At 43.5% G+C, this 16,268-nt stretch overlaps 2 protein-coding genes across 2 annotated transcripts; one reads left to right on the forward strand and one right to left on the reverse strand.

The window, feature by feature from the left end:
- Positions 1 to 356: 356 nt before the first annotated feature.
- LOC4336197 (uncharacterized) lies at positions 357 to 3,481 on the reverse strand. The gene is made up of 3 exons (XM_015779893.2): positions 3,226 to 3,481; positions 2,978 to 3,127; positions 357 to 771 (listed from the first exon to the last, which is right to left on the reverse strand). Exons 1-3 carry the CDS (start codon positions 3,271 to 3,273, stop codon positions 592 to 594), a joined length of 378 nt encoding a protein of 125 aa, XP_015635379.1. The 5' UTR covers positions 3,274 to 3,481; the 3' UTR covers positions 357 to 591.
- Positions 3,482 to 6,937: 3,456 nt separating this feature from the next.
- On the forward strand, positions 6,938 to 8,971 carry LOC4336198 (BAG family molecular chaperone regulator 1). The gene is made up of 2 exons (XM_015779894.3): positions 6,938 to 7,305; positions 8,335 to 8,971. Exons 1-2 carry the CDS (start codon positions 7,035 to 7,037, stop codon positions 8,565 to 8,567), a joined length of 504 nt encoding a protein of 167 aa, XP_015635380.1. The 5' UTR covers positions 6,938 to 7,034; the 3' UTR covers positions 8,568 to 8,971.
- The last annotated feature ends 7,297 nt before the right edge of the window (positions 8,972 to 16,268 follow it).

The following is a 16,268-nucleotide window of genomic DNA, read 5'->3' on the forward strand; positions in this document are numbered from 1 at the left end:
GGTTTCACTGGTCATAAATCTCACAGTCTTGCATGTTGTCACTTGTCATATGCTAACTACTGTGCTGGCTGATCAGTCATTCACATGGAATCTGCTTAAGGTTGCCTATTAGTAAGATACTAATCCTTCACGCTTTGTTAAGTGTTTATCTCGACCCATACGGCTTGGCAAGCTATAGCTAGCTACCTTACCTACCTCGTCATGATCAACACAACACACAAGAGCGTCGACGTGTCATCGGAAGTACAGGGATATGAATGAGGCGAAGCACGCGTGCCATTAACATCGTCACAACTCTGGCACCATGCGTGCAATCGATCGATCGATTCACTCCTCGTTGCAGAACAGCAGAGCAGTGAACAAACTAATTTAGTCTCTTTCTGTTGCTCCGCCTCTGAATCCATCCAGAGCACGCCATCCTTGGTCCATCACACAGGTGTTGGCGATTACAGTGCCAGTGCTTACTTACAGATACATATATACACATCTCTCATGACAAAAAAAAGAAGTTGATCGATGTTTAATTAATTGTACTGGTATGCTCATGTAAATACTGGAGTAGTAGTAGATTAGATGCATAATCTAATCAGATCAGGACTTGTCGAGGAGGCCGTCGAGGTAGAGGTTGAGGAGGTATCTGCCGGTGGAGAGGACGTCGAGGCGCTTCTCGCTGGGCTCGTAGCGCCCCTTGCGCAGCTGGTACCGGTGCGTCACCGCAGACACCGTGTACGCCTGCCCTTCGATCGTCACGCTCTCCCCGCAGTGGATGTTCTGCACCGTCATCACGCACCAACGTAAACACCGCTTCATCACACGAGATAGCATTAAAATTCACAGCAACAATACATAATCTGCCAACAACCACCGGCCATATACTCTTTTTTTTTCTTCCTTTTTTCTTTTTTTTTCTGGTTTTTGTTTTGAAGAACCATGTCAGCATGACAATGTATCAGTTCAACGGTGATAGCTGGCACGCAAGGAGGAGGAAAAGCAGCATAATTTTTTGTTTCCCCGTTGGAAAGTCGGGTCTTGGTATCTAGAACAATGGGAGGCACTCGGCTTGGCTTTGACAATCTTTTTATTCTCGAGGGAATTACTTTGACAATCTGACAGCGCTTTCGTGCATGTATGATGGCTATCTGGCAGAGATTCTTGATGGTAGTAGTACCAAATTACGTTGCTTCGACTTTCCAGCAGGAAAAGAGTTCGTTGTCTTGCAAGGTTAAAACTGCTAAAACAGGCTTCACAGACATCATCAGGACCTTGGCGAGGTTAAACTTGTCTACTTCCTCCGTTTCACAATGTAGAACTTTCTAGCATTACTTATATTTATTTAGATGTTAATGAATCTAGATATATATATATATAGTATGTGTTTAGATTCATTAACATCTATAAGTATATGGGTAATGCTAGAAAGTCTTACACTGTGAAACAGAGGGAATACTACCCTACCGGCTGCTCATCTACACAGCTTCTTCCTGCTATGCTTATGTGCCTTTGGAACCATAGGCATGAGGTGACTTTTAAGAATGAACAACCCTGCCTACGCCGTTTGCTTCGCCGCTGCATCGATCATGCTAGCCTCTGGGCTGAACGAATGAACAACGTTGGTAGATATGTTATATCTGCTTGAAAAACAAGCTTTCTCCCGTTTCTTATATCTTTAAAATAGGTAATGGCGCGACCTTATCGCTACGGCGCCCTACGTAACCTCAAACTCGTTACTTTCTCCGTTTCACAATGTAAGTCATTCTAGCATTTCCCATATTCATATTGATATTAATGAATCTAGATAAATATATATGTTTAGATTCATTAACATTAATATGAATGTGGGAAATGTTAAAATGACTTACATTGTGAAACGGAGGGAGTATTATCAATGGAAAATTCAAGTGAGGGAGCTCTTTCCTCCGGTGATTTCTAAAAAAAAACTACTAAAACAAGGTTTACAAACAAAAACACAACTAGAGTAGGATATATCACTATTATCTAAAAAGAAAAGGATAGCATGGAGGCTAGTTGTTGATGGTCCTAGCTGCGCACGGGTGCTGAATTGTTTTTTTTTTCGAAAAAACGGGTGCTAAATTGTTGTTCTTGAAGTTACAACAATAGCATAACCAGTCAGTGATCACTTCAGAAAACACTGTAAGGGTTCATTCGGTTTAAAGAATTTACAAATGATTATTTTATGAATTGAAACCTTAGGTTTTTTCTATATGCATTATTAGTTGTTTAGGAATAAATCCTACCAAATTCCTAAGGATTATATTCTTACAATCCTGTTTTATATGTTTTTTTAGTATGAGATGAGAGCTCTTCGAGAATTTTATAAGGATTTGTGGCATTCTAATCCTTTACTCTTTATCTTTTTTTTTCCTATGATTTAAAAATCCTGTGAACCAAATAAACCCTAAATTATTTTTTTGTTCTCGCAGTGCTGGAAACACTTCAGTAAGTTGTCAAAGAACGTGTCCTTTTTTTCCCCTTAATGAAAAACCACTGCATTACTACGTGCTACAATTTAACTAGTAGACTGACGCAATCTGTATTTCTCCAAAAGCTGCGAAGAATATTTAGGATCGAATTTATACACTGGGAGCAGACCGTGACTCTGCAACCGAAATTGTGGTGCACTGAATTCTGGAACAATGCTACACCATTTGTCACAGGAAAAATCTGTTCCACAGTTAATAACCGTTTCCAGAATCCAGATACGTTTTTTTTTTAGATAAGTCAGATACGTTTTTTCATTCTCGAATTTAAGCAACGATTTGAATGTTTTTTTATGATCAGGCTTGTGCATTGTGCATACGCATTTCCCCTTTTGTTCTTGTTAACGAGCGAATTCAATTCAAGCGTATCTATCGTGGTATGATCAGGCTTGTGCATATGCAATGCACCCATGACCCATGCATAAGAGAATTCAGAATTCAGGACGAGGCAGAGGCAGGGGATTGCAGAGACGACGTACGGTGGGGAAGCAGCGGACGCCGAGGCACCGCGGCGGCGGCGTGATCTCGACGACCTTGAACGGGTACTTGTGCTCCTTCTCCCGCTCCGGCCGCTCCCTGTCCCTGTCCCGGTCCCGGTCCTTCTTCCTGCACTCCACCGCGAATCGCGGCTGAATCGAGTAGCGTTGATCAGATGGTTTAGTTCGCCACGAACCACGATGGCGGCATGAACTGAACAATAAATCGTCTGCGGAAACGACGCGCTCACCTTGTGGTAGGAGAAGGAGGTCGCCGTGGACGCCACCATGGCCGCCATGGCCGATCGGTCAATCGATCGAACGAATGTTTGCCGCTGCGGAAATCCGCGCGAATCGTGCAGGAAGGGGGGGGGGGGGGGGGGGAGGGAGGATTGGATGGATGGCTGGGCCGCAAGAACGTGGCGGGATTGGCAGGCGTGCGGATATTTTTCGTCGATTCGGCGCCAAACAAACGGATGGCGAGTGGTTGATCGGGCTCGACTGATCGAGGAAGGATTCTTGCAGGAAGGAGACTTGGAAAGCAGCCGTGCCACGCGTACCTGTCGCCTCGCCCCGTCCAAGTCGTTTTCGTCGTTATTTGCCTTTCGTTTTTTCTCCCCCCATTTTCTCGCAAATTTCTTTCTCTGGATTTCGAGTAGTTCAGCATGTATTTACCCTTTTGTTTTTTAAGTTCACCTCTGCATTTTCTTGTTTCAGATTCTGTGTTCCTGAAGTCCGAATTCTGCAAGCATTGTAGCATGCCTTTTCTGAACTTTTACTGTCCACACACACGCTCACACCTAATCTGTCAAAGGGTCCAGCCGCACGAGCAATGAGCAAAGTTCTCTGGTGAACCTACGCCGAGCGTGTAAAACAAAATCTATACACATCCACACCAAACACTGTACCTAACCAATCATCTTCACATCCTCAAGTTTTCATCTACTCCTCGTCGTCTCTAACGAACATGTATCTCACATGGGTCTGTGAATCGGTGAGAGTCTGAACACCGCACCGCACGTACGCCTCGCATGGGATCGGTCGACCAGATGAGCAGGCAAGATCGTCGCCGCGCACATGCGACGGGGAATCTCAATCCAAGGCGAGGGTTTTGCATGTGGGTTCCGAGGCTGCGTGGCACCGGGAGAGGCAGGCTTAATTAGCTTCAGAAAAATGGAGAGATTCCCAGGCGATCAGGACAAGAGGATTAAGCATTCTCCCTTAGTTATATCCTGCACACGTTCGTCTAGCATCTGGGTGAAGTTCTCCGGAGCTAATCAGGGATCAGGAGATGGTAACTTCATGATTAGATGACTCAGCATCTAATGTCGGCTAGCTAACTTCATAATTAGGACTTGTCATCAATTTGATGACTCAGCATGGAGTCTTAATTATCTTTAGGATACAGATTGGTTATAGTTTTATCCTTCTCTATAAACTGTTTTTCTTTTTAGATCGGAGTTTGGCACATTAACCAAATTAATCCAAAAATTTTGCTCATACATTCAAATCAGTAAATGTTTCACATGTAGTGAACTAAATTTTTTTTTTATTAGAACCAATAATTTTGACAAGTTCGGAATTATTTAATCCATAATCATGGGCAAACATATAAAATGTACTTCTGAAAGAGTAGTAGGTAGATGAAATGTTGTATTGGAAATTTAAGTTTTTCTGAATGCCCCTTGATTTTTTTTTCCATTTATATTTCTACTTGAATAAGAGCGAGAAATATTTTCTGTTTATCAAATGGTGATACATAGTGCAATATGGTCAAAACATGGTGTTGTATTTTTTAATACAAATCCCTAGGAAAGAAAAGGAGTCTAATCCACCAATCATTTTACGCTTTTTTTATCCAATTAGTTTATATTTGTTCTAGAAAAGAAAAGTATGGATAGAGATGATTTTCTATTGTGTGAAACACTTTGATTAAGCATATTTTCGTCTCTTTTTTGGTGTCAATGACTAATTATTAATTGGGAATCAAGTTGACTCATAAAAGAAAATTTTGATCATATTTTTTCTCAGTGCTAGCCAGCCTATATCTATACGTGTATTATTGTCACACAAGGATCAAAATAGTACACCTGTATCACGAAAAAGACGAACCTAATCTATTTCAGATGTTTCAGACAAACTCCAAAACCCAAGCCCTAAACTAAACATTCCAAGCCCCACGTATGCCCTCAACCACCACTTCAGCCCCCCAAAAAAGCTGAAATTAAACCAAACATTTAGTACTACACCTTCGATTAATTAACAATGCTAATTAGTACTAACAATCAACGCACGTACAGAACACATCAAGAACAACTAATCATCAGGCTATGACCCCATGATTATCATCATCTTTTTTCTCCTGTGTATGAGCAGACGCGAGACATGAGCCGGAAAACTTGCGATCAGCCGCGGCGATTTAGAATAGCCAAAGTAGGTTCATGGCCTAACCCGCCCGACCGCCCTAATTATCGTGCTTGGAAAAGGAGATTACCTTAGCTAGCTAGGCTAGGCTAGCCGGACATGCGTTTTGCCAACTCCCATGTGATTGCGTTTTGCATGCGAGATTCTTTGTTCCTGTCCATGCTTTGCCCGTGTGGTCTATGCAACTCCCAGGCCTTTTCACCCACTTTACCCAGCAATGCCCCAACCAAAAATGCCAAACTCCTTTCCAAGTTGTATGGACAGTGGTAAAATTGACACGAATTTTGATAAATGTCCTTCAATCAGACTGAGATAATGTTTGGCGCTCTACCCTTTTAATCTACTGAAAAGTGATGGAGCTATATATGTATATCATTTTTCTTTCACTCGTTTACTTACTACTGCTAGTGTCATGCCCATATATTGCAACGGGACATGATAAAGGGTGTGCTCGACACGTTTTCCCAACTCTCCTCTCTCGTTTTTCGCATGCACGTTTTTCAAACTGCTAAACGGTGTGTTTTTTTTAAAAAAGTTTATATATGAAAGTTGCTTAAAAAACATATTGATTCAATTTTTTTAAAAAAAATTAGCTAATACTTAATTAATCATATGCTAATGGACCGCTCCATTTTTCGTGATCACTGTTACTGTTAGGAACCGCTCCACCGAACACAACCAAAGATAGCCTCACTAGGGTGCTCTCTAACTAGTAGTAGAAATCAATCTGAACCGTTAGATCTCATTTTATTGAAGGATACAGATCTATTTATACCATCCCCCAGTTAACGGTAGTAGAAACGTGGTGGGACATTATTATTAGAAAAAAAAAGGTATGGAGGGTATAATCGTTATTTAGAAGTGATTAAACTTTTTTTCTTTTTTTTGCTTTTTTTGATGAAATATGAGTGATGCAAGCGCAATGGATGATCGCAGATCGATTTAGCTAGGGGAAAAAAATAAATAACAAAGTAACTCATCATTATTATATTAGTAAATTATTAATTTATCTCTAATAATATTGATAGTATAATATTATGAGTAGAGAGCACCAAAGCATCGTTTAAAGAAAGATGGTCAAATGGTTTTACGGGGTTTAGTTTTTTCATCTTTTTTTGATCAATTTCGTGTGGGAACGTCTCGTTTTTTTGTGAGTTTTCCTACAGGCAGGTTTCCTTTTCTTTTGAGTGAGAGAAGTGCAATGGTTGGGAAGAAAAATAATGGCTCCATTTTTAAGGTAATAGAGAAATACTAGTACAGCTGATAAGTCTGAAACATGAAATGGCGTCGGGCCCTCATGTCAGCCCCGTGGTTCCATACTTTCATGGAAGCTGTCGAGCGAGCTGTATGGCTCTGTGTAGCAGCACAACCTGTTCCATCTTTGGACTTTGCGAGGATCGGCTGTCCCAGTGTCCCCCTCATTGGCGCCTTTGACAAACAGCCGCACGCTTCTAAAGCTTTGTCCTTTCCCACGCCCATGGCTCTCCCTTCGCCTTCGCTTCCTGTATATACACCCCCCACCCACCGAGCTCTCCTTCCACGGCCACACCGATCACCAGCTGCGCCCGCCAATTGTTGCAAGAACCGAGCCCTTTCAGCTGAGCGAATTGAGTCTCTCTGACCGGGCTGTGTGACAATGATCAAGCTGAGGTACTCCAAGAGGCTGTTCAGGAGGAGCTCCTCCAAGGGCAGCACTGACAGCAGTAGCAGTAGCAGCAGCAGCAGCGACGGCGATGTCGGTGGCCGGAGCGGCGGCGGCGGCAGCGGGGAGATAGAGTGGGAGGTGAGGCCGGGAGGGATGCTGGTGCAGAAGAGGGACGGGAGAGGCGGCGTGGAGGTGATCACCGTCAGGGTGGCCACCGGGTTCTCCTGGCACGATGTCTCCATTGGGGCTACCTGCACTTTTGGTGAGTATCATGTTGATTGTTTAGTACAGTTTCCTGTCCTTGATCAAACTAAAAATTGAATTTTCTCATCTTTGCAAAGTTTGCAGAAAAGTTTGTAAGTTTTGAGTTCTTTTCTCTTTCCTTTCAAAAGTTGATACGGTCATGGTTCCTTTTTTGTGTTAAAAGAAGCACGCATGGATATTCTCCAAGTTCTTTTGTAAGCACGATAAAGGCTTGAGGACTGAAGGGTGGCATGCACAATGGCACTCCTTTTGCACAGTTCAGTTGTTGCCGACTTGCCGTGTAGCACGTCAACATAGTTCAGTTTGCAGAGCAATGCATCAGTAAAAGGATGCTGCTAGTTCAGTTGCTTTTGATTTTAGATATTGATGCCATATGCATAATATCACTCCTAGTTTATTTTCGTTCGAATTTAGTTTTGTAGTACTACCTAAATGCCTTCTGATATACTAACTTCTGAAAGTGAAGTGCAGCTCCGAATCTCTGACGAGAACTATAAACCATTCACCCTCTTGTGGTGTTTACACACTAAAATTCACTCGTTCTACCAAACGCTTCTCCCAAGTGACCCTTGTGAGCTCTTGAGTTTTACTTACCACATAGATATATCACATAAAACACATGTGTCCATTAGAAAACTAGCATGGTCAGTCACCAGCTTCATAAATCAAAAAAAAAAAAAAAACTGACAAGAGAACAGGCAGTACCGTGTACTGTTACCTTCTCCTTCCCAGCAACTCCATAGCCCAGAATACTAGAGGTTATGGTGGTGTTCTTGCAATAGAAAACACAGAAAATGGCGTGGACATGTCTGAATATTGATCACAGATGGCGGCCGTCTACCTTCCCTGCCAACAGCACACATGATGTGAAGGAACCTGACCTGAACCTTCCTGCATTTCATTTGCTACGTACAAAACATTAGTTTGTTTGTTTCTTTGTTAGAACAACACCAAAATTAATCCTAATTGTTGTGCTGGTTTGGATTGATCATCGAGATCTAAACATGCGATGTTGCATTTTGTGCAGGTGAGCTGAAGACAGTAGTGTCTATAGTGACAGGGCTGGAGCCCAGGGAGCAGAGGCTGCTGTTCAGGGGCAAGGAGAGAGAGGACAGTGACCACCTCCACATGGTTGGTGTGAGGGACAAGGACAAGGTGCTGCTCCTTGAAGACCCTGCCCTCAAGGACATGAAGCTCCGGGCCGCCCTCGCGGCCCGGGCTACCGTCCAAAGCCCGTATCAGCCTTTTATCCAAGTCTAGGTCTAGCCCAGTCTGGTCCGGCCCATCTTATCGTGCTAACTGCTAGATTAATCGTACCATCAGCTGATCAAGTCTCTAAAAGCTTAATTCCTGTCTGGAATTGACCTGATGTATGGTGATTTTTTACTGTTGCTGTTAATCAGCAGTGAGTACCAGTCCATGGGAAGGGCAAAGGGGCCCTCCCATGTGAGAGCTAGAGTACCTGCCACTTGTTATGTCTCTAATTGCGTGATTTGTGCCATTTCTAGGTAGTTAATTTGCGAGTGCTTAGTGTGGTTGTATGTCATGCATTGTGTATGTGTGCTCCATTTTCTGCAAGTAGTAGTACCTCTAATGTGGAAGGGATCAATGTTTCATGCATGTAAGGATGCAACTGCGTGCAATCAACTGAGATTACTGCTGCAGATTTTATTTTGTGGTCTTTTTCTAACAAACTATTTCGTTGTTGGGAACAGAAAAGGGCACAGCTCTGAATTCGCTGCAAGCTCCTATAGAACATATGCACACAACAAAAAAAAATAGCAAAAGTTAAGTAATAGCATGCTATTAAATTTCTGAAGTCATCTTTGTCATTTGCAACAATCAATAGTACTTGACTGGCATAAGTAGTCTTACAATTCAGAAGTTTATCAAACATATCATGAATGATTAACTAGACGCAAAAAGTAAAGAAGAACAAGACATGAACATGCATGGGCGGATCTAGAGTGTAACAAGTGGGGCACCCACTCAATTTTGCAGCGAATGGGGGCAAATGCATCCTTGACACACTTCTAAGTCTACCTGAGCGGTAGATCCTTGGCCTCCACTTATACTATTTTCTGTCTCCGCCTCTAGTTGAGGGTTGTGTTTTGTCATGGTGTTTATTTGAGACATCTACTTGTGTGCACACTGAGCCTCATCTTTTCACTTATGCTTATGCTTATCTTTTCACTGAGCCTTAAATTTTTTAAATTGATTTTATGGTTTTTTCACATCGAAGTTTATTTTTCAGCATTTATTTTTATATCGCTAAAAACACGTCTATAAAAATTTTATTCATAAATTATTTTCCATTTACAAATATACCACTCGGCTTAAGCGATACGATGGACCGTGTGATATGCAACGTTGTGAAGAGGAGGGAACAGCGGCAAGAAGCCTGCTGGAAGCCTGGAATGCTGGCACTCAACGGCCCAGTCGGCCGTCACGGTCTCTAGAATTGCTCCCGCACCGGAAAGGAAGGCCCATTAGGTCAGCGAGAAAAAAAAAGGTAGATCAGTTGGATTTGCCAATTTGCGCGCCCCCGCCGATCGTGGGTTGGGGACGTTGGGCTCGTCGATCGCAGCATCGCGCCATGTTAATCTAGCGAATCCGCCTTTTCCTTTTCCGTTTCCCTTTCGCAACGCGCGCCGCCGTTGCGATCGAATCGAATACTACGGCCGGCGTACCAGTCGTAAGCGTGTACAGCGAAATCTCACGGATCGGCGACGACCACGCGTCGAAAATGGGATCCCATCGACCGAGGCGCGGAGGAAACACGTACCGGCCAGCGGAGGGGAGGCTCTAGACACCTGTAGAGTCCAGTGTCACTGCTCTGCATCCTCGGTCCGTATCTGTTCTCTCTTCGCAGTATCAGAGCAGCTGCAAATATATTTTAAAAAGATAAATGAGAAAAGAGAAAAGCAGTAGACTATGTGAATGACAGGTGGGACCAGATATTAATAGTGTAATATGTAATATTGTATGAATAAACTATTAGATTGGCTATAAATGAATTGGAGCTAGTAGTTGCCTATACTATTGAACTTGCTCTCAGGAAGAATATCGAGTACGCATGCATCCACAAAAGGGAGGAGCTGCTCTGGGATCGAATCGCAGCGAGATCATGTCGGTTGGCAAGGTGGTGTTCTCTTAACTCTTTTCAAACCCATCTCCCTCGTTTTCCGCATGCATGCTTTTTCAAACTGTTAAACTGTACGTTTTTTTCAAAAAGTTTTCATATGAAAGTTACTTAAAAAAATCAAATTAATCCATTTTTTTAAAAAAATTAAAAATACTTTATTAATCACCCGCTAATTACTGCTCCGTTTTCCGTGCGAACACTTAGTGTTGAGAACCAGGGGTTCCGAACCAGGGTTTAACTCCTTTCCCAAGTCGTTAGAGCAAGTTTAATAGTATAGCTCACTACTAACTCCAATTCATCTAGCCAATTTAATAGTCAATTCATATAATAGTAACTTAATATAGTACTAATATATGGTCCCACCTGTCATACACACATTGTGTCTTGGAGTCCGCGTTATAGTTGGCTACAAATTTATAGCCCGCTGCTTTTTTCTCCCTTCTTTTATCTCATAAAAATATGTTTATAGCTGGCTAATAGTATGCTATTGTACATGTTCTTAGCCGTTAGGCACGAGTTGCTGGGTTATAGGTAAATGCTGAAGTAACATGCTCGAATTAAATCTTCAAATTTATCTTGCGGAATCAACAATACTTGACTAGTAGTAGCAGTCTTGGCAATCCATCAGAAGTTTATCAGCTACTCCCTCCATCCCAAAATATAGCAACTTTTAGTTGGATGCGACGTATCCTAAAACTACGAATCTGGACAGGATCCTATCCAACCAAAAGTTGCTATATTTTGGGATGGAGGGAGTAGATGCAGCGTGATCCTAGCTTATTTGTAAATTAACCACTGCACCTAATAGAATAATAGATACTCCCTGTCATGGTTATGGATACCACATACCTAATAGTAGTCGACTAAATCTCGGCAGGACCCACCACATACCATGTCTTATACGGAAACTGACTTCAGATATGGAGGGAGTTCCGGATAAAGAAAGACAACCAGAGTTCTACATGGAAACGACAAGGACTGCTCGTATTGTATCCATATTGGTTTCCCTAGTTCTACTTGGACAAGGGGACACCTATGGGTATAAATACAAGGCCCCTTAGGAGGAGAGGGGCCACGGACAATCGACGACCACCTTAATCAACATCCACCACAATCTACGGAACAACAGAAGCCAATATACGCCAAGACAAGACGCCGGATATTGACTTCAGAGATAGGCATGGCTAGTCCCCTACGGTGTCTCCAGATACTATCAGGAGAGGCGAAAGCGCTATCTCTGATCTCGCTGGGCACGGATTCAAGGAGGAAGACTACCCTGTTGTCGACTACGAGTCAGATCGTCAGACCGCCATGTCGATAACAGTTAGATAGGCTACCCCAAATATTGTACTGGTGTGATTATCATGAATAAGAGCAATACCGGCTTCGGCCAACAGGATGTAGGGTTATTACCTGACAATTCAGGAGCCCGAACCTGTATAAAAATCCTCGTCTCCGTCTCTTTTACCTCAGTCTCGCATAATCCTAGCACCGACGATCCCCATACTATGCAAATACCAGAATTGCGACATCATATGTCGACAGTGGCGTGCTAGGTATGGGGACTTTGGTGCTTCAGGATTTCGACGAGATGGGTTCAAGAGATGGATTCTCCAACAACAAGCTACTCAACGACTTCGGCTGTGAGGAGATCTAACCCAACTGAAGTGCATCTTCCGACCAAATCGGAACCATCATCGTCATCGACAACTCGGTCTATCGAGATCATCCAAGCCTCAAGATACGCGGCGTACCAAAAGATGTTAGATCATGTGATGTCGAACGAGTACGCAATAAGGTAATTGGTAGATTGGTTTTTCAAATTGATCTACTATTATGTTTACCTAGAGCATGTTTTTTATACAATATCTATTGCGCAGATGTTTCCGACGTTAAACCAACTACGGTCTAACGCTGGGGGCTCGCTCTGTTATCTTCTGTATAAATCATGCTTGTTTACGGTTTACATAATGCCTGATATTTACATCTGCTCGTTATATCTTGATAATATTAGAAGATCCATGCAGTTTTTGAGTACATACTCGATATTCTCTGCTATATGTCTTGCCTTCTAGAAAATATTTTTCAGGAACAATTGAGCACTCGAGTATGTTGTAGTCGAGTACACCCCACTATCGAGAACATTCTCGACAAATGCGGAGTCGTCGCACCCAACTTAGCAACAAAGGTCGACGACCTATCTCATAGCACCGGCCATGGCTGGACTACTCGAGAAAAGGTTGTTAACGGATAATTCTCGCGAACGTCGTCGGCTTGATCACCCGACATGATTGCGAGCGGACATCCGGATATGCTATAAGTTGGGTATGTGAGCAGGGGCGGATCTACAGTAGTATGAGCGGTGTCAGGCGACACCGACGACTTTCGGCAAAACCTATAGCGAAATTGTTTATCTATATATTATAACACTATGAATTAAGTATAATTAACATACTATGACACCGATAGACATGTTATGACACCAACGAATCGATTTTCTGGGTCCTCCACTGTATGTGAGTCATGCTGGCCACATGATATGCACATGTAATGAACCAACTTTAGCGCCCCTATAGGTGATTAAGAAACTCCTACTCCTGGTTCTTGAACCAGTAAGACGTAGTGATCTCTCTCACCTCACTTTAAGTGGTCGAGTTACGACTACTGCCTGTTCCTCGACCAGCGATGTAGCGTTTCTCCCACTACTTCCACTTCAAGTGGTCGAGTTACGACTACTGCCTGGTCCTCGATCAGCGATGTAGCGTTTCTCCCACTACTTCCACTTCAAGTGGTCGAGTTACGACTACTGCCTGGTCCTCGACCAGCGGTGTAGCGATTCTCCCACTATTTCCACTTCAAGTGGTCGAGTTACGACTACTGCCTGGTCCTCGACCAGCGGTGTAGCGATTCTCCCACTATTTCCACTTCAAGTGGTCGAGTTACGACTACTACCTGGTCCTCGACCAGAGGTGTAGCGATTCTCCCATTACCCCTGCTTCAACAAAGTTGATATCAGGTACACAAGATCGCCAAGTGTTTTACCCAGAGATCCCTTACCACGACAACACTTAGCGTTGAAACCTATCCTACTGTCCCTTTACGCCGTCTTGACAAGGCCTCCGAGGAACCTAAGGGAACTTCGGCTGGGGACGCCCAGAGCCGATAAGGCCTTGTCGGATCTTTCAGAGACGAAAGACCATGTAAGATCTGGTCGTGTAAGAGTTCTCGCTATGCGTATTAACCAAGCTGTGTAATCGGAAATGGATTTTCCAACTTCACGGCTGGGGGTTAGGATCAATGCTTGTTCAACCGAGGCAGGTCAAAGGTCCAAGAGCCTTATCTTCCGAGAACGATTCTCTGATGACAAGGCTGGGGGCTAGGGAGAGTGTATAACTCAACAAACTGACTGATCGAAGTCGGTAAAAGAGTAGACGCTCATACACAAAACATTGGTCTGTAAGTCTAATTCATTTTCGGTTTTCCATACATATTATAACATGTTACCCTTTGAGTGTTCGCTCGGGGGCTATTTCTATCTAATATTCTTTTCTGAGTATTGATTTCAGGAAAATTCTATTCGACATTGACGAAGGCTTCATGTCTCTATGGTTCTACACCAAGATCGACTAAGGCGAGTACGACAAATGTTGACAAGGCTCCGTCGCAGACTGTACGCCTTCTCGATCGCTCGAGAACGGTTGCTGGATCTCGACAAGGAATACGGAATGAAGAGATGGTGTACCCGCCGAGATAAAATTTCTTGACTTCAATCCAAATTTTCGATTACAGCAAGACGGGAGACTTAGTCGTACACTATGTACTTTCTTGGTTGATGTCGGAGATTGACTCAGACAAACCCTTTAGGTGCCCGCACTAGGCTGACAAAGGAAGTCTAACGTTATCTCTGAACTCACCGAGAACGGTCACTTGAGCTCGATAACAGTTACTCCATGGTTAGCGGTCGAGAATATGAATTCGTTCATTTGCATTGAAGTCGGGGGCTACTGTCATGGTTATGGATACCACATACCTAATAGTAGTCGACTAAATCTCGGCAGGACCCACCACATACCATGTCTTATACGGAAACTGACTTCAGATATGGAGAGAGTTCCGGATAAGGAAAGACAACCAGAGTTCTACATGAAAACGACAAGGACTGCTCGGATTGTATCCATATTGGTTTCCCTAGTTCTACTTGGACAAGGGGACACCTATGAGTATAAATACAAGGCCCCTTAGGAGGAGAGGGGCCACGGACAATCGACGACCACCTTAATCAACATACACCACAATCTACGGAACAACAGAAGCCAATATACGCCAAGAAAAGACGCCGGATATCGACTTCAGAGATAGGCACGGCTAGTCCCCTACGGTGTGTCCGGATACTGTCAAGAGAGGCGAAAGCGCTATCTCTAATCTCGCTGGGCACGGATTCGAGGAGGAAGACTACCCTGTTGTCGACTACGAGTCAGATCGTCAGACCGCCATGTCGACAACAGTTAGATAGGCTACCCCAAATATTATACTGGTGTGATTATCATGAATAAGAGCAATACCGGCTTCGGCCAACAGGATGTAGGGTTATTAACTGATAATTCAGGGGCCCGAACCTGTATAAAAATCCTCGTCTCCATCTCTTTTACCTCAGTCTCGCATATATCCTAGCACCGACGATCCCCATACTATGCAAATACCAGAATTGCGACATCAAACGTCGACACTCCCTCAGTCCAACAAAAAAACTCAACTTCTAGAGTTTGAATTTTGTCTCACAAAAATCAATTTCTACCGTCCTACCTACCCTCAACACGTGAAACGGAAAGTTTTATCCCTTCAATACCTTTTACTACGTATCACTCTTACTATTTTTTCAGTGATTAAAGGCATTTTAGTCATTCTCTATCTCCACTAATTCTCCTTTGGAATGCTAGGAATGTTTTTTTTGGACGGAGGGAGTATAAGGCCCACTTTAGTTTTCAAAAAGTTTTTTCCAAAAACATCACATCGAATCTTTGGACACATGCAAGGAGCATTAAATATAGATAAAAACAAAAACTAATTGCACAGTTTGCATGGAAATCACGAGACGAATCTTTTGAGCCTAATTAGTCGATGATTAGCCATAAGTGCTACAGTAACCCACATGTGCTAATGACAGATTAATTAGGCTCAAAAGATTTGTCTCGCGGTTTTTAGGCGAGTTATGAAATTAGTTTTTTTTATTCGTGTCCGAAAACTCCTTCCAACATCCGGTCAAACGATCGATGTGACACTCGAAAATTTTCTTTTCGCAAACTAAACCGGGCCTAAGAGAGTAAAAGTGCACCCTGCAGGACAGTAGAACTACTACTCAACCCTGTGAAGAAGATTGGTGCTGTTCGTTTCAAAGAAAAACCCTGTGAAGCAGTGAAGGAGAGTGAACAGGAATAACTGTAATCTGCATCCAGTAATGGCAAATCCGCCTGCTGCTGGCACTGACCGGCCCCGTCGCGGCCCTCCCCGAAGTCGTTGCGCCATCACGCTGTCTCCACGCAGGGGTTGACGCAATGCAACCACCTGCTCCCGCACCAGAAAGGCCGGCCCATTAGGTCACTCTCCACTCAGCCAAAAAAAAGGGGGAGAGAGAGAGAAGCGATGATCAGGTAGGGCGTGTGGAGTGGTCGTGTCATTTCGATCGGTTTGGCTTTGCCAAATTCGCCGCCGCGCTGATGGTGGCGGTTGGATCCGTTGCTTTCGCGGAGACGCACGAGTACTTTTGGTTGGGAGTAGGACGCAACGCGCGATGCGGTCGAGTGGATCGCGTATTCGCG

The sequence above is a fragment of the Oryza sativa genome, chromosome 4 (genome assembly GCF_034140825.1).
Source record: "Oryza sativa Japonica Group chromosome 4, ASM3414082v1".
In the NCBI taxonomy this organism is placed as follows: domain Eukaryota; kingdom Viridiplantae; phylum Streptophyta; class Magnoliopsida; order Poales; family Poaceae; genus Oryza; species Oryza sativa.

What these genes read in the sequence shown, in the direction of transcription:
- LOC4336198 (XM_015779894.3), top strand. Translation starts at nt 7,035, where the DNA reads ATGATCAAGCTGAGGTACTCCAAGAGGCTGTTCAGGAGGAGCTCCTCC. An exon ending in TGGGGCTACCTGCACTTTTG is followed by an intron (nt 7,306 to 8,334) that starts GTGAGTATCATG and finishes CATTTTGTGCAG; the next exon opens with GTGAGCTGAAGACAGTAGTG.
- LOC4336197 (XM_015779893.2), bottom strand. Translation starts at nt 3,273, where the DNA reads ATGGCGGCCATGGTGGCGTCCACGGCGACCTCCTTCTCCTACCACAAG. An exon ending in CCTCCTTCTCCTACCACAAG is followed by an intron (nt 3,128 to 3,225) that starts GTGAGCGCGTCG and finishes TACTCGATTCAG; the next exon opens with CCGCGATTCGCGGTGGAGTG. An exon ending in GCGTCCGCTGCTTCCCCACC is followed by an intron (nt 772 to 2,977) that starts GTACGTCGTCTC and finishes ATGACGGTGCAG; the next exon opens with AACATCCACTGCGGGGAGAG.